The 15,907-nt window shown below is 70.5% G+C and overlaps 5 protein-coding genes across 7 annotated transcripts; 3 read left to right on the forward strand and 2 right to left on the reverse strand.

The window, feature by feature from the left end:
• Positions 1-10: 10 nt before the first annotated feature.
• Positions 11-2,693, forward strand: DDAH2 (DDAH family member 2, ADMA-independent). 2 transcript variants are annotated; one of them, XM_069774142.1, is made up of 6 exons: positions 18-477; positions 929-1,028; positions 1,132-1,205; positions 1,294-1,413; positions 1,589-1,735; positions 2,332-2,693. In XM_069774142.1, exons 1-6 carry the CDS (start codon positions 154-156, stop codon positions 2,446-2,448), a joined length of 882 nt encoding a protein of 293 aa, XP_069630243.1. In that variant the 5' UTR covers positions 18-153; the 3' UTR covers positions 2,449-2,693. The 2 variants fall into 2 exon arrangements, with proteins under 2 accessions (XP_069630244.1, XP_069630243.1); XM_069774143.1 differs by lacking the exon at positions 1,589-1,735 and having other exon boundaries at positions 11-477.
• Positions 2,694-2,747: 54 nt separating this feature from the next.
• On the reverse strand, positions 2,748-9,187 carry ABHD16A (abhydrolase domain containing 16A, phospholipase). Of its 2 annotated transcripts, none has more exons than XM_069774055.1 (20): positions 9,004-9,187; positions 8,833-8,889; positions 8,347-8,413; positions 8,055-8,141; positions 7,883-7,968; positions 7,707-7,783; positions 7,521-7,625; positions 6,583-6,697; positions 6,397-6,498; positions 6,249-6,312; positions 5,532-5,581; positions 5,316-5,439; positions 4,835-4,939; positions 4,673-4,736; positions 4,469-4,525; positions 4,314-4,376; positions 4,045-4,122; positions 3,698-3,796; positions 3,036-3,082; positions 2,748-2,930 (listed from the first exon to the last, which is right to left on the reverse strand). In XM_069774055.1, the coding sequence occupies exons 1-20, from the start codon at positions 9,133-9,135 to the stop codon at positions 2,764-2,766; spliced, it is 1,746 nt and encodes a 581-aa protein (XP_069630156.1). In that variant the 5' UTR covers positions 9,136-9,187; the 3' UTR covers positions 2,748-2,763. The 2 variants fall into 2 exon arrangements, with proteins under 2 accessions (XP_069630156.1, XP_069630157.1); XM_069774056.1 differs by having other exon boundaries at positions 2,823-2,930; positions 3,698-3,829; positions 4,055-4,122.
• Positions 9,188-10,033: 846 nt separating this feature from the next.
• Positions 10,034-11,973, reverse strand: CSNK2B (casein kinase 2 beta). Its single transcript, XM_069774168.1, has 7 exons — positions 11,870-11,973; positions 11,554-11,637; positions 11,372-11,474; positions 11,138-11,253; positions 10,961-11,036; positions 10,350-10,539; positions 10,034-10,232 (listed from the first exon to the last, which is right to left on the reverse strand). Exons 1-7 carry the CDS (start codon positions 11,915-11,917, stop codon positions 10,142-10,144), a joined length of 708 nt encoding a protein of 235 aa, XP_069630269.1. The 5' UTR covers positions 11,918-11,973; the 3' UTR covers positions 10,034-10,141.
• Positions 11,974-12,288: 315 nt separating this feature from the next.
• GPANK1 (G-patch domain and ankyrin repeats 1) lies at positions 12,289-15,108 on the forward strand. The gene is given in 7 exon segments (XM_069773874.1): positions 12,289-12,391; positions 12,944-13,540; positions 13,617-13,833; positions 13,835-14,185; positions 14,523-14,606; positions 14,704-14,788; positions 14,996-15,108. Coding segments are annotated over 6 exon segments (1,038 nt in total). The 5' UTR covers positions 12,289-12,391; positions 12,944-13,352.
• A 209-nt stretch (positions 15,109-15,317) lies between these two features.
• NFKBIL1 (NFKB inhibitor like 1) lies at positions 15,318-15,886 on the forward strand (the record flags this gene model as incomplete). The annotated part of the gene is made up of 1 exon (XM_069774206.1): positions 15,318-15,886. A coding segment is annotated over one exon (534 nt), but the record flags the coding sequence as incomplete, so codon positions are not given.
• Between the last annotated feature and the right edge of the window lie 21 nt (positions 15,887-15,907).

A 15,907-nucleotide genomic window follows, 5' to 3' on the forward strand; every position in this document is an offset into this window, starting at 1 on the left:
CTGAGGCCGAAGGCTGCTCCTCCTCCTCCTCGCAGGGCTCGACCCCGGCGGTGAGACCCCCCCGAAAGAGCCCCCCCCACCCCAGAGAATCCCCCCCGGACCCCCCCATGGGGGGGTGAGCGGGGGTCCCCGCTGGGCTCGGGGGGGCGGGCGATGGCGGGGGGCTTCGGGCGCTACACCCACGCCGTGGTGCGGGCGCTGCCCCCCGCCCTGGGGGGGGGCGAGGAGGAGGAGGAGGGGGGGGGCGAGGAGGGGGGCCCGGGCCCGGGCCCGGGGTCCCCCCCGCTGGACCTGGCCAAGGCCCACCGGCAGCTGGGGGTCTACGCCGGGATCCTGCGGCAGAAGCTGGGGCTGCAGGTGGTGGAGCTGCCCCCCGCCCCGGGGGGGCTGCGGGCGCTGCTGCTGGAGGACCTGGCCGTGGTGCAGGGGGACACGGCGCTGCTCACCCGGCCCTGGCGGCCCACCCGCCGCCACGAGGTAACCGCGACCCCCCGGCCTTTGGGGGACCCCCCCGGCCTTTGGGGGGGGGCCACAGACCTGGGTTCCCTTAGTGGGGGGGTCCCGGATGCCGGGGGTCCCCACAGACCCCAATGTCTGAGTCGTTTTGGGGTGGGGGGCACTGGAAGTGAGGGGGGGTCTGGATGCCCGGGTTCCTTTGGGGGGGGTCCTGAACCCCGGGAGCGGGGGGGGAGGGGTGTCCTGGATGACGGGGGTCCCCATGGCCCCGGGGGTTTGGGTCCTTTTGGGGTGGGGGGGTCCTGGGGGGGCAGACACCTGGGTCCCTGGATCTCCTTGGGGGGGGGTGGTTCCAGACACCTGGGTCCTTGGGAGAGTGGGGGGATGGGGCGGGGGGGGGCTGTGAGGGGAGCAGGGGGGTGTGGGGGCCGATGTCACCCCCCCCGCCGTGTGTCGTGTCCCCCCCCCCCAGCTGAGCAGCGTCCGGGCGGTGCTGGAGGAGCTGAAGCTGCGGGTGGTGACGGTGACGGACGAAGGGGCGACGCTGGACGGCAGCGACGTTCTCTTCACCGGTGAGTTTTGGGGGGGGGGGACGGGACACCCCCGGGACCCCCCTCCACCCCAGGGGACCCCTGGTGTCCGGCCAGGGGGTACCAGCCTCCCTCCCCACCCCAGGCCGTGAGTTCTTTGTGGGGATCTCCCCCTGGACCAACCACCGTGGGGCCGAGGCCGTGGCTGACACCTTCAGGGTAAGTCGGGGCACCCCCCCCCCCCCGCCCAGAATAATTTTGGGGGGCCAGGACCCCCCTGACCCCCCCCCGGCTTGCCCCCTGCCAGGATTTCACCGTCTCGACGGTGCCGGTGGGGGGTGGGGGGCACCTGAAGAGCTTCTGCAGCATGGCCGCCCCCGACACCATCGCCATCGGCAGCAGCGAGGCCGCCCGCCGCGCCATGAAGGTGGGGGGGGTCCCCGAATTTGGGGGAGGGTGTCCCCGGGTCTGGGGGGAGGGTCCCAACTTGGAGGGGGTGTCAGGAGAGATGGTTTTGGGGGGTCTGGGGAGGAGGGAGGCAGGATTTAGGAATCTGGGGGTGGTTTGGGGGGTTTTGGGGTGACACCGTTCCCCACCCCCAGGCAATGGAGCAGCTCTCAGATCATGCCTATGGGCGCCTGTCGGTGCCGGACGATCCGGCCGGGAATTGCCTCTTCGCCCGCCTGGGGGGGGCAGCTGGGGGGGTCCTGGTGCATCGAAGCCCTGAGGAGTTCCCGAGCAGCCTGCAGGTGGGCGGAGCTTGGGGAGGGGAGCAGGGCTTGGGGAGGGGGGCCTGGGTGTTCCCTGGTGCAGATGGGGTGGGCGGGGCTTCAGGGGAAAGGGGCGTGGCTTAGAAGTGGGCAGGTCTCAGGGAGAGGGGGTGGGGCTTGGGAGGGGGGCCCTGGGTGTTCCCTGGTGGTTGTAGGGTGGAGATGGGGATGGCCAGGGCTTCAGAGGAAAGGGGCTGGGGCCTGGCTGCTATAAGAGGGTGGAGTTTAGTGGTGGGTGGGACTTCAGCATAAAGGAGGAGGGGCCTGGCTGCTATAAGGGGTGGAGTTTAGTGGTGGGCAGGGCTTCAGGGGAAGGGGTGGGAGTGAAGGACTACAGGAGGTGTGGCTAAGAGTGGGTGTGGCCAGGGAGATGTGGGTCCTTGCTGTGGGGCCATAGAAGGGGTGTGGCTTTGTGGGGGCATGGCCTCTGCTGGGAAGGGTGGGGGCAGGGCTCTGAGTGGGTGGAGCCAGAAGCCAAAGGGTGTGTGGGTGGAGCAGCTCTATAGAAGTGGAAATGGGTGGGGCATGGGTGTGGCTGAGTGAGGGTGTGTCCTGACCTGGCCCCACCCCCACAGCCCTTCCAGAAGGTTCCTGGGGTCACCCTGGTGCCGGCTGCCCTGAGCGAAGCTGCCAAAGTGGGCGGAGCCCTGAGCTCCTGCTGCCTCCTCCTCAACCGACGGCCCGACGCCTGACCCTGCCCCACCACGCCCTAACCCGGACTCCCAGCAGTGGGGGGGGGGGTGATGGGACCTACCAAAATGTCTCCTCTCCCCCAAACTGGTGCTGACCGGGCTGGGTGACACCGGCTGGTCTTTTTTTGCGGGGGGGGGGGGGGGTATGGGGTGTAGTGTAGTTGGAGGAGGGGCACATGTAACTGCCGCCCCTCCCCCCACCCCGTTATTTTTAGCTTCGCTCGTTATTAAAAAACCTGAACGATGCTAGTGGTCACTTCCCTCCCCCCCACAATTAATGACACAGTAGCTACAAAACCCCCCCAGGACTTTTAATTAGGGGGTGTTGGGGGGGGGAAGGGGTGATGTGCGGCGTGCGGGGGAGGGGGGCACGTGGGGGAGGGGCGGTGGGGGAGGGGTCACAGGCTCCAGGGGAGGTGGAAGGCCTGGGGAGGGAGGGGGGTGCAGTGGGTCGCCTCGAAGTTCTGCAGGTGCTTCTGGGCCTGGGGGGAGGGGAAAAAAGGGGGGGGAGGGGCGTCAGGGGACTCACGTGTCCAGGCCCCCCCCCCCCCAAAAAAGGGGCACGTGGGGAGGGGGAGGGGTCTCACCAGGAAGAGTGCGAGCTGCCGCCGTCCCTCGGCCGCCATGTCCTCGCCTGGGGGAGGGGGGCAAAGGGTTGAAGGGGAGGGGCCAAGCCTGGCCACACCCCCTCCTCCAGCCACACCCAGTCCCTCATTGGTTTATGGCTGCCCAATACCATCCTAGCTCTCCTATTGGGTGGCCTCAAGAGGAAGATCTCCCATTGGCCACCCCATACACCCCTCTGCGCTCATTGGCTGCCCCATGTGCCCCCCCCAACACCCCATTGGCCACCCCACAGACACCCCCCCATTGGCTGCTTCCTGTGCTTCCTGCTCCCTATTGGCTGCCCTATACATCCCCAGCTCCCCATTGGCCGCCCCCCACCCTGCGCACAACACCCCATTGGCCACCACCCACAGATCCCCATTGGCCACCTGGCACCCCATTGGCCACCTCATATGCTCCCTTCTCCCTATTGGCTGCCCCATATTTCCCACAGACCCCCATTGGCCGCTGCCCCACCCGCAGCTCCCCATTGGCCACAACTCACACCCACAGCTCCCCATTGGCCACCCCCCACGCCCACAGCACCCCATTGGTCACTGCCCCCAGCACCCCATTGGCCACCGCCCCCACCCCCAGCTCCCCATTGGCCACCACCAGCCCCGCCCGCAGCCCCCCAGCTCACCCAGGCTCCAGGGGAAGGGGGGGTCGCGGTCTCCGGCGAAGGCCCCCAGCACCGACTGGCACCAGCCCTCGTCCACGGGGCAGCGCTGGCTCACTGCGCCTGCCGGCCCAACGCCTGCGTCCCCTTCTGCCCCTCCCCCACGTGTGCCACGCCCTGCCCCGCCCAGACACCAGGACCAACCCACCCCCCTCCCCCCACCCCCCTCCCAGGGGTGCCGGGGGTCCTGGGGCAGGGGGGATGGGGAGGGACTGGGGGTGAAATTGGAGGGGGGGGGTGTCCTGTGGGGCAGGGGGGTGGGGCAGATCACCCCTCCCCCCCAGCAGGGGCGGGGCAGGATGGGTCCTTACTCTCCTCGGCGGGGGGTGGCGGCCTCCAGCCACTCCCGGACGATCCGGATCCCCTCGTCCGCCATGATCTTGGGGTACCTGGGGGGGGAAGGCCAGATTCCCTAAACACCCCCCCCCCCCCCCGGAACCCTCCTGGAGCCCTCCCAGCCCCCCCCCAGGACCCCCAACCTCCCCCAGACCCCCCAGCGCCCCCCCCAGGACTCCCTCAACCCTCCCAGGCCCCCCTGGAGCCCCCCCCAGCCCTCCCCCGGACCCCCCCCCCAACCCACCGGTGCTGCAGCAGCTTCAGCAGCAGGTCGTTGCCCCGGTTGGAGGCGATGTCGTCAGGGACCCTGGGGGGGGGACAGTCATGGGGGGGGGGGAGATGGGACACGACTGCCCCAGGCTGCCCCACCGCGGGGGGGCCCAGGCGTCCGGGGCTCACGTGGTGGTGATGATCTCGTCCTTCGTCCTCCTCACCAGCAGCACCGGCCCCTGGTACCTTGTTGGGGGGGGAGGGAGATAAAAAGGGGGCTGGGGGGGTCCCAGGCATCTGGGAGCCCCCAAGGAAGGACCCAGGGGTCTGGGGGGGGGGGTCCCCAAAAAGCGACCTTGAAGGTGAGGGCGGGGGGGGGGGGGCAGGCAATACCTGCAGAGCTGCTCGGCGTTGTTGAGGTTCAGGTGCTCCCTCACCGTCCGGGTCACCAGCTCCCCTGGGCAGCGAGATAACGAGATCACGGTTAACGAAGGGGGGTCTAGGGGGGTTCGAGGGAGGTCGGGGGGGTCCCGGGGGGGTTTTGGGGGGACTCACGCCAGCTGCGGGGAAGCACCTTCAAGGCCAAGGGCACCAGGTCGTCGAAGGAAGCGTCGAGCACCAGTGCCCCGACGTCGGGGTATGACATGGCCGCCCACGTGGCTGGGGGGAATGGTGTTTGGGGGACACCGGCACCCCCAGATCCAAGGGGGCCTCATTGCCCCACCCCCCCCCCCAGACTCCAGAGCATCTTCTTTTCGTTTTCTAGCCCCATGTAACTCTCTCAGTGCCCCCCCAACCTAAACCAGCCGCCCCCAGTGCCATCCCAGCTCCCCCAGTGCTTCCCCAGTGCCCTGAATCCCCTCCCAGTGCCCCCCAGTGCCATCTCAGCTCCCTCAGTGCTCCCCCAGTGCCCTGAATCCCCTCCCCGTGCCCCCCCAGCTCTCCCAGTACCCCCCCCAGTGCCATCCCAGCTCCCCCAGTGCCCCAACTCCCCTCCCAGTGTCCCCTCAGTGCCCTCCCAGTGCCCCCCGGGTACCAGTGAAGCCGCCGATGGACCAGGCGTAGAGGACGATGTCGCAGGGGGCGAAGTGCAGGTGCTGCAGCGCGTATCGCATCACCACGTCCATGGCATTGGCCTCACTCTGCGGCAGCGGAACCCCCTGGGGGGGCAGGACGGGTTGGGGTGGGGGGGGCACCCCGCCGATCCGGGGTCCCCCCAAAAATCTGGGGAAGGGGGGGGCGGGGGACTCACCGTGCTGCCAGCAAAGCCAGGGTGGTTCCAGCCCAGGACGGAGTAGCCAGCTGGGGGGGAAAATGGGAGGGGGGTTCACCCCCATACTGGGATCGACTGGTGTGTGGGCCCCCCAAAAAGGAAGGGGAGCCAAACAGGGATCCCCAAAAGCAGAGAACCCCCCCAAAAGTGGAGAGACTGTACCAACACCCACCCCCCCACCCCCCCCTGAAAAAGAGAATGGGCCCCACCAGAAACACTCTCAAAAATGAGACGGACCAGCTCCGGGACCCCCCAGAACGGGATGGACCCAAGCAGGGAGCCCCAAAACCAAAGACCCCCCAAAACATGGAGCGATTTAGTCCTGCCCCCCCCAAACCTCACTTTAGTCCTGAAAAAGCAAAGATTTCCTCGAAACCACAAAACTGACTCATGCCGCACGGAACCCAAACTAACAGCACTACAGTCCCTCCCCAATCATTGAAACAGCCCAAACTCCCCCAAAACTGAGACAGACCCCACTGAGAACAGCCCAAAACCTCCTTGAAGGACCCAGTGCCCTCCCTGACATCCATATGGTTCATCCCACCCCCAACCCTTCCCTAGACTGGACCAATCCATGGGATTCTGGGCGGAGGGGGGGGGGAACCTGCCCTTTGGGCAGGAGGGGTCCCAGGGGGTTCGGGGGGGCACCCGGAGGGCTGGGGGGGTCCCTGGCGGGGGGGGGTCCCTCCATACCATCCAGGGGGGTGGAGAGGCAGCCGACCTCGTAGAAACCTGCGTTGCCCTCGCAGCAAATGACCTGGGGAGACGAAAGGGGAGACGGGGGGGTCACAGCCCCTTCCCCCCCCTCCGCCCCCACCTCCCAGCCCCCCCCCCGCCTCACCAGGGTCCTGCCGCGCGGGTCGGGGCCGTCCCGTCGGTCGACGAACATGGTGTCGATCTCGTTGCCGTCGCAGGCCAGCAGCTTGGCCCGCTGCCCGCCACACTGAAGGAGAGGGGGGGAGGTTTGGGGGGGGGCTCAGGGCGGGGCCGGGGCAGGGTTTTGGGGGGGGGGGGGGGCCGGTCTCACCTCCTCGACCAGGCGCGCCTGCCCCTGCAGCAGGACGGGCAGCAGGGCTTTCTGCAGCAGCCGCACCGAGCCCGGGAAGAGCATCCGACGGCCCAGGGTGTGCGCCAGCAGCAGGCTGGGGGCGGGGTCAGGGCGGGCTCCGCCCACGCGGGGGGCAGGGCCCGCAGTGGCACCGCCCCCCTGCTGGGGGTGGCCACACCCAGAGGTGTGGAGGGGGGGAACGGGTGTCCCTTGGGGCAGGGCTGTGCCCTGGGGGGGGCGGGACCATGGCCAGCGCTCCACCCACAACCCCTGGGGGGGGTGTCAGGGCGGGCTCCGCCCACGCAGGGGGCGAGGCCCGCAGTAGCCCCGCCCCCCCGGGGGTGGTCACACCCACAGGTGGACAGGAAAGGGGGCCCCTGGGGGCGGGGCCATGGCCAGAGTTCCACAACACTCACTGGGGGTGGGGTCAGGGTGGGCTCCGCCCACGCGGGGGCGAGGCCCACAGTAGCCCCACCCCCCCAGGGGTGGTCACACCCACAGGTGGACAGGAAAGGGGGTCCCTTGGGGGGTGGAGTCAGGGGCCGGGGCTCCACCCACCACCCTGGGGGTGAGGGGCTCCACCCACAGACTGTAGGGGTGGGGCCAAACCTGGGGCTCCACCCACACCTCCCTCCTCACATGGGGTCGAGGCCCAGGCTCCACCCACATCTGCTGGGGGTGGGGCCAGGACTCCACCTCCATCCCTTGCACAGCAGGGCCAGCAGTAAGAAACCCCAGCCCTTCCCTTGAGGGGTGGAGCCAGGGCTCAGAAGCCCCACCCCTTCCCCTTGGGGGTATGGCTAGAGGGCTCCACCCCCGAGCAGTCTCTCCATCCACTCCCCTCCTTCTCCACCGCAGCCAATGGACTCTGCCCCAAGCCCCACCCCCGAAGCCCCGCCCCCCGAAGCTCCGCCCACCTGGCCAGCTGGCAGGGCAGCTTCCTCAGGGCCCCCAGGAACCCCCGAGCGGCTCCTCGGTGCCGGGGGGGGGCACGGAGCAGAGGCACGTCCCGGGAGCCCCCCCTGGACACACAGACATGGGGAGGGGGTCAGGGGGGTCCCGGGGGGGTCCCGGGGGGGTGGGGGGGTTGGGGGGGGTCTCACCAGGGCGGGCCGGCACTGTCCCAGCGGAAGTCGACGGGCCAGCTGCGGAAGTCGAAGGTGTACTGGGCCAGTTTGCGCTGCAGGTAAAGGACAGTGGGGGTAGAACAGGGTGAGACATCCCCCCCAAAAAATGCTGGTGGGGGTTCCCGACTCCCTGGGGGGGTCCCTGGCCCCACCTTGACCTCGGGGGTGCCCAGGCGGTGGCTGTCCTCCAGCACCGAGATGAACTCCACATACTGGGGGTTGCTCCAGCGGCCGATACCTGGGGCGGAGTGGGGGACACGGAGGATGAGGGGGGCTCCAGGAGCCACCCCCCCCCACGCCCCTCCCAAATCCCACAGGCCTCACCTCGCAGACAGGCCACCCCCGCCAGCAGCAGCACGACAGTGGCGGCGCAGTGGGAGAGCGGCACCACCCGCGACATCGTCAGCAGCCCTGGGGGGGGGACGAGGGGGTCAGGGCCCCCCCCCGCGGCAGCACCAGCCCCCCCCGCCTGACCTTGACCCCCCTAAAGCTGCCCCAACATCCCCCCAGTCCACTCCATTTCTCCCCCAAACCAGCTCCAGGCCCCCGCCCAAAACCAGCCCCCCCCCCGGGTTACCCCCCCCCGATAAGCCCCGCCCCCCCGTGCCCCCCCCACCTTTGCGGTACAGGTAGAAGACGGCCAAGGGCGAGGCGTAGTACGAGATGGACCAGAGCACCGATGCCTGCAGGACCCCCCTGTCACCCCCGTGCCGGCGGGGGGGCCCATGGGGGAGTCCCAGGTGTAGGGGAGGAGGACTGAGGTCTTTCTTTTGGAGGGGCTGGGGGGGTCTCAGGTGCAGGGGTCCATAGAGGGGCCCCAGATCCGGGGGGGGTGTCCTGGGACAGGAGGGGGGGTCCCGGGTCCATGGGGGGTCAGGCCTCGGGGGGGGGCGGTGATGTGGGGAGGGGACAGGAGGACACCCGCAGCCTGGGGGGATGGGACTGGCGGGGGCAGGGGATGCCCGGGGCGCTGGGGGTGGGGACAGGGGCCGGGGGGGCCAGCCCAGACAGTGGGGGGGGGGGGGTCAGGGGCCCCCCCAGACCGGGGTGGGGGGCGCAGGGGAGCCCCGGTCCGGGTGTCGTGCCCCCCCCCCGCGCTCACCAGCGCCAGGACACTGTCCGTGTGCTTCTCCAGCCCCCGCGGCTGGTAGTACGAGTCCTGCGGGGGGTCACGGTCACGGTCACGGAGGGGTCTCACCGTCTTCCCCCCCACACCCCCCCGGCCGCCATCTTGCCGCCGTCGCCATGCCAACCCCCCTCCCCCGGGGCTCACCCAGGCCGGCTCCCCCCGGCCGCCGCCGGTCCCCTGGGTCCCCGCTCCCGCCGCCGGCCCCGGCGCGGCCCCGCGCGGCCGATGGACGCGGTAGAGCCGCGGGCCCAGGACGCAGCTCAGCAGCTTCGCCATGATGACGGCTGCGGCGGCGGCGGCCGGAAGCGGGGCGGAAGCGGACGGGGGAAGGAGGAGGGACTTCCGGCCGCGCTACGGCGGCCCGCGAGGGGCGGGTCCCGAGGAAGACGCTCCGCCTTCGGGGGGTGGGCGGGGCTCCGCGCTGTCGTGGCAACGGTGGAGCGGGGCAAGATGGCGGCGGGGGCGGCGTTGCCGTGGTGACGGCACGTGGCGGGGAATAAAACCGGCCCGAAACGGCCCCGAAGAACGCCCCGAAGTGACCCGAACCTGCCCAAAATACCCCGAACCAGCTCAAAACACCCCAAACCCGCCCAAAGTCACCCAAAACCCACCCAAAGTGACCCAAACCAGCTCAAAACACCCCAAAACCTGCCCAAAACCAGCCATAAATACACCAAACCAGCCCAAAGTGCCCCAAAACCCGCCCGAAGTGCCTCCCAAAACAGCTTGAAATGCCCCAAACCAACCAGAAACACCCCAAATTGCCCCAAAGCCATATGGAATACCCCAAACCAGCCCAAAGTGCCCGCAAAGCCCCCAAACCCACCCAAAATACTCCAAGCCAACTCAAAACACCTCAGAAACAGCCAGAAATGCCCCAAACCACCCAAAACCCACCCAAAATACCCCAAACCCACCCCAAACACCACAAACCAGCTCGAATCACCCCCAAATAGCCCAAACCAGCCCCAACCCCCCCAAAACTGGCCCAATCTCCTCCCTAAAACAGCTTGAAAAGCCCCAAACCAGCCTAAACCGCCCCCACGTTGTGCCCAAAGCCACCCAGATTGCGCCCAAACCCCCTGGGTGCCCCCAATCCCCCCACCCCGGGCTCCCCCTGACTCCCCAAACCCCGACACCTGGGGTCATCTCCCCCTGCCAACGCCCACCGCCATTTTTGTTTCTTTTCCTGAATCTCTTTATATATTTGATCAAAGAAAGGAAAAAACGACTGATGGGGGCCCGGGGGGGATTTGGGGGGGCCTGCAGGGGTCCCCCTCCCTCAACGGATGGTCTTGACGGGGCTCTTGAAGTTGCTGGCGGCCTGGAGCTGCAGCTGGTAGGCCATGGGGTGGATCTTGAAACCGTAGAGCCTGTAGGAGGCGGTAGAAATACCATCAGTGGGTTCCAGAGTGAACAACGGCTCAAAGAAGGATTTTGGGTTTTTTGGCTGGGGAGGAGGAGAAGGAGGAACTGGAGAGAGCGCTGACCTGGGGACGAACTGGTTGGCGGGGCGCTTGGGGCGGTACTCGGGGTGCACCATGAAAAGCATGTGGGGGAAGCCAGTGCCGAAGTAGGCGCCGTCGGTGTGGTGGTGCCGGGAGGATTTGGGGGTGTAGACGTCCATGCACTTGGGGCAGTACAGCTTCACCATCGCCTCCCCCGGGATGTCCGACAGCCCTGGGGGGGGAACGGGGGAGTCAGGGGGACCCCGCGCAGACTCAGCCCCCCCTGACCCAAACCTGGCAGATTTCTCCCCATTTTCCCTGGGGAGCCGCCACCCCCCACCCTGTTCTCCCCACAGACCCCCCCCCCGACCCCCTCAAAGGGGACCCCCCGGCATCCGGGACCCCCAGGAACCCCCTTAGACCCCACTGCCCCCCCCCAGTGACCCCCGGGCTCCCCCAACCCCCCCAGCCCCTCCCCAAACCCCCCAGACTCCTGTAACATCCCCCCAACCCATCCCCAAAGCCCCCGAGTCTCCCAGCCCTCTCCCCACCCCCCATTAGCCCCCCCAAACCCTCCCAACCCCCCCCAGACTCCCCCAACACCCACTCAGCCCCCTCCCCAGCCCCCCCAAACCCCCCCAGCCCCCCTGTACCGATGGGAAGCATAGGCTGGTTCTCGCAGTAGACGCGGGGGCAATACCCGAAATCCCCCTGCTGGTATTTCTCTAGCTGGGGGGGGGGGGGGAAGAAAAAGAGCAAGATGGGGGGGGTGTCAAGGAAAGCAGGGGACCCCCTAACTCCCGTGGGTGGGTCCCGGTGGGGTCACACACCATCTGGGCGATGCCACGGTTGGTGAGGATGTATCGGGCGTGGATGAGACCGTAGAGCATCTCAGCCGCCTGCTCGATCAGGTCGCTCTGGTTGGGGTTGTCCTCCAGCTCCTCGTCTTTGCACAGGGGTGTCAGGAGGTAAAAGATGTGAGCGGGGGCCAGAGGGGGCGGGGGGCCCCCCCAAAACCGAACAACCCCCCCTCCCTCCTCCCCCTCCCCCCGGGGGCTTCCTACCGGGCTCCAGGTCAAGGATCATGTCCAGCGCCTGCCGGTAATGGGGGACCTGCTCGTTCAGCCCCGTCAGGTTAAACTTGTCCTGGATGTAATCCTCGTCCACCTGCGGGGCGGGGGGGTCAGGTTTTTTTGGGGGGGGGGGGGGGCACGCACACACACACACACACACACACAGGACTCACCTCGCAGAAGAACTCGTTGCCGCGCAGGCCGCAGAACCAGGAGATCCAGGATACCTCCTCCGAGCTGCTCATCGTCCCGGGGGGCTGCGGGGGGGGAGGGGGGGTGTGTGTGAGACCCCCCCGGGGTGGGGTGGGAGGACAGACACCCCCTCCCCCCCCGGTGAGCGGTGCGGGGGGGACCCAAGCGTCTCCCGGCGGCGACCCCGACCCCACACCCCCGCTATAAGGAGCCCTGACCTCCCCCCCCGAACTCCCCCCCGACCCCTCAGACCCCCCCCGACCCCTCACGACCCCCACACAACCCCCCCGCCCCCACCGCGGTTCTCAGGGGCGATCTGGGCCCGCTCCTCCCCGCACCGCGCATGCGCCGCCGCGGGGCATGCCGGGAAGCGCAGTCCCCTCCCTAAAGCCCCGCCCCCCCACGCCGGAATCAGCCAATCAGCGCCCCCGCCGACACGCCTACCGGAAGGCGCGAGGGGAGCTGGGAGTTGTAGGCGAGGTGAGGGGCGGGGAGGGAGGAGCGCGGCGGCCCGCAGGTAATTAGCGAAGCCGGTTAATTAATGAAGCTCCGCACCCCCGGGGGAGCACAAGAGGAGGGGCGAGGACGGGCCCGGAGGCGGCGGGAGGGGGGAGCGCGCATGCGCGGAGGCGGCCGGCGGGGCCGCGCGTGCGCGCGCCCCGTCCCCGGGGGCGGGGAAGGGGTTCTGCGCATGCGTCGACTTCCCGCACCTGCGCGGTCCGTTCCCCGCCCCCTCCTGGCGGGTCTGCGCATGCGCGCCCCGCGCCGCTCCGCTCCGCTCTGCTCCGTTCTGCCCTGTCCCGTCCCGGCGTCTCTATGGTGAGCGCGGTCCCGGTCCGCCCGCGGCCCCACGGAGACCCCGGGGGGGGGGGAGGGACCCCCGGGACCCCCCCGGGACCCCCAGCGCCCGGGCCTCCCTCCCCTCCCCTGGGCCCAGCCCCGTAGATCCGGCCCCACAGCCCCGTCCCTGCGTCACGTCCCCGGCCCCACAGCTTCATCCCAGCCCTGTATTCCCTTCTCAGACCCACAGCCGCGTCCCTGACCCATGGCCCCGTCCCTGACCCACAGCCCCAGCCCCATAGCTCCATTCCTGCCCCACAGCCCCAGCCCTGACCCACAGCCCTAGGCCCACAGCTCCCTCCTGGCCCCACAGCCCCAGCCCAGCCCCATATTCCAGCCCTATAGCTTCATCCCAGCCCCGTAGTCCCGTCCCTGACCCACATCTCCAGCCCCGTAGCCCCATCCTTGACCCATGCCCCCAGCCCCATAGCTCCATCCCAGCCCCACAACCCCTTCCCAGCCCCATCCCTGACCCACGGCCCCAGCCCCCCAGCTCCAGCCCCCCCACCCCATAACCTCTCCCCCCCCCAGTGCTGAAGCCCGAGGAGGACCCCGGCCCCCCTGGCATGGCCCAGCTCATCGCCTTCACCCGGGGCCGGGACCAGGCCGGGGGCTGGAAGGACGGGCGCCTGCAGGAGCCCCCCCCCGCCACCCCCGCGCCCCCCCCTGCCGCCCCCAGCCCCGGCGAAGAGGCCCGCCGCTTCTATGAGAGCCTCCTGGCCGAGGAGCCGGGGGCCCTGCCGGCCCCGCGACCCCCCCCCCAAATGCCCCCCCAAACGCCCCCTGGCGACGGCAGGGCCCCCCCCCCCCGCCGGGGGACCGGGGGGGCCACGCGCTGCTTCGGGCAGCGCAGGAGGGGGACGTGGGGACGCTGCGGTGGCTGCTGGAGGTGGGGGGCTGCGACCCCCAATTCTGCGACGCTTTCGCCTGGACCCCCCTGATGTGCGCTGCCCGGGCGGGGCAGGGCGGGGCCGTCCGCTATCTCCTCAGCCTGGGGGGGACGGCCAGGGGGGCGCGGGAGGAAGAGGAGGCAGCGGCCGCCTTGGCCGAAGACGCCGGTTACCACGAGCTGGCCCGGCTGCTGCGGGAACGAGAGCCCCCCCGGGCCGTGGCAGAAGAGCCCCCGCAGTGAGTCTGGCCCCCCCCTCCTCTATTCCCCCCCCTCGGTTAATTAATGGCTCTAACGAGGTTTCTGTCTCCACAGCCCCTGCTCCCCCCATTTCTGCCCCACCTGCGGGACCTATTTTGAGGACCCCCCAGCGCAGCACCGCAGCTCCACTGCCCACCTCCTGGCGCGGGGGGCGGCCGACACCCTCCAGCCACCCCCCCCCACTTTTCACATCCCCCCCACCAATGTGGGCTTCCGCCTGCTGCTGCGGGGGGGCTGGGATGGCCGGGGGGGGCTGGGACCCACCGGGGAGGGGCCCCCGGACCCCCGTCCCCACCCGCCTCAAGCGGGACCGGGGGGGGTTGGGCTGCCCGGGGGGGGGCCGACCCCGCGTCACCCACTTTGGAGCAGGGGACGCTGCCGCTGTGGCCGGCCCCCCCCGGGGGAGCGGGGGGGGGGCAGCGCAGGGGGGGCGGGGGACCGGCCCCCCGCTCCGAGGTGGCCGCTCGGGCTTGGGAGCGACGCCTGCGGGCCTATATGGGGTGGTGAGGACCCCCCCGAACCCTGCCCGGCCCCCGAGACCCCCCCCAGGACCCCCCCAGCCTGCGAGACGCCCCCCCCCCGTGGAGGATTTGGGGGCAAAACGCGGAGATTCCAGCCCCACGGTGAGTTGGGGGGGGGCTGGGGGGGGGGGCGAGACGTCCCCCCCGGGGCTGTGGACCCCCCCCCGTGGGGCTGGGACCCCCCGAAAAGGGGCCCCCCCCCGCCGCCCCGGGCTCTAGTGTGGGGCTGAGTTCTCCCGCCGCGCCCGCAGGGGGCGTCGCGCCGCCCGGGGGTCCCCTTCCGCCCGCTCTGGCCTCCGCTTCCGCCCGCGCTGACGACGCTTCCGCCCGGCGCCGCCATGGCGTCCCGCCGGTGCCGCGGTGAGACCCCGGGACCCCCCCCAATCCCCCCCCGGAGCACCCGCGCGCCCCGGTGACCTTTAACCTTTGTCCCCAACAGGCCGTGACCCCCGCGGGACCTCCCGCGGCCGCTGCCCGGAGCCGGAGGTGGGGGGGTGGGGGGCACTTGTGGGGCGGGGGGGGGGTCGAGGGGGCGGGAACGGGGGGGCTGGGTGGGGGGGAGCTGCCCCACGGCTGCCCCACACCGTCCCCCGGGGTGTGTGTCTGCGTGTCCCTCCTAGGCCCACCCCAACCCCGAGGGCCGGTGGCTGGAGCGGCTGCTGCAGGAGTGGGAGGACGAGTGTGGGGAGCCCCCCTGGTACCTAGGTACGACCCGCGGCTGCCCCACAGGCCGCCCCGTGGCTGCCCCATGGCAACCCCACACCCTGTCCCACAGCCGCCCGACAGCTGCCCCGCACCCTGCCCCACAGCTGCCCCACAGCCCACCCTACGGCTGCCCTATGGCCTCCCCACACCGTGCCCCACGGCCGTCCCCCAGCCCAACCCTGCCCCGTTCCTTGCCTTCCCCCTCAGAGTCCCGCTGTCTGCCCCATGGCAGACCCACGCTCTGCCCCACGGCGGTAGCAGAATCCCCCCCCATCACCCCACGGTCGTGCCCCATGGCAGGCCCACCCCCTGCCGCATAACCCTCTGCTTTACAGCCCGCTCCTGCTTTGCGCCATGCCAAGCTCACACCCTGCCCCGCAGCAGCCCCTGCCCCACACGCCCCCCCCCTCCAGCCCCACGCCGTGGGGCTCAGCCTCCCCCCCCCCCCACGGGGCAGGGGGATCCCAGCTCTCTCTGTGCCCCCAGAGCCGGTGGCCGAGCCGGAGTCGTTCGCGGCCTGGGCTGACCGCATCGCCGAGGAGCACCGCCGCCGGCACTGCTACCAGCCCCCCCCGCCGGAGCGGGCCCCCCCCCCGTACCCCCCCCCCCGGCCTGGGACGAGTCGCGGCTTTTCCGGCAGCGCCAACGCGAGAAGGAGGCGCAGGTGGGGCGCGCCCAGGCCCGGCGCAGTGCGGGGGGCCCCAAATCTACTGGGGGAGGGTTGAAGCCCCCCCAAGCTGCCAGGGAACCCCCCGAAACTGCAGGGGACCCCCCTGAAACCGCCGCCCTTCTGCGCTTTGAGGACGTCCCCTGGCCCTGCCCGGGGGGGGACGCGGAGGCGATGGCATCGGCGGCTCTTCGGGGGGTTCCTGCCCCCCCTGATGGCCCCCCCGGCCCCTATCGGCGCCTCCTACGGCAACAACGGGCCCGTTGGCACCCCGACCGTTTCGCCCGGCTCTGGGGCGGTCGCCTGCGCCCCCCCGACCGCGCCCGCGCCCTGGCTGTCGCCACCGCCCTGGCGCAGGCCCTCAACCGCCGCGCCGATGCCGCCAAGGGGCAATAAACGGGGGGGGGGGGAACCACCTACCCCCCCCAAAAACCACGCTGGGTGCTGAGATT

The sequence above is a fragment of the Haliaeetus albicilla genome, chromosome 29 (genome assembly GCF_947461875.1).
Source record: "Haliaeetus albicilla chromosome 29, bHalAlb1.1, whole genome shotgun sequence".
Taxonomy (NCBI): domain Eukaryota; kingdom Metazoa; phylum Chordata; class Aves; order Accipitriformes; family Accipitridae; genus Haliaeetus; species Haliaeetus albicilla.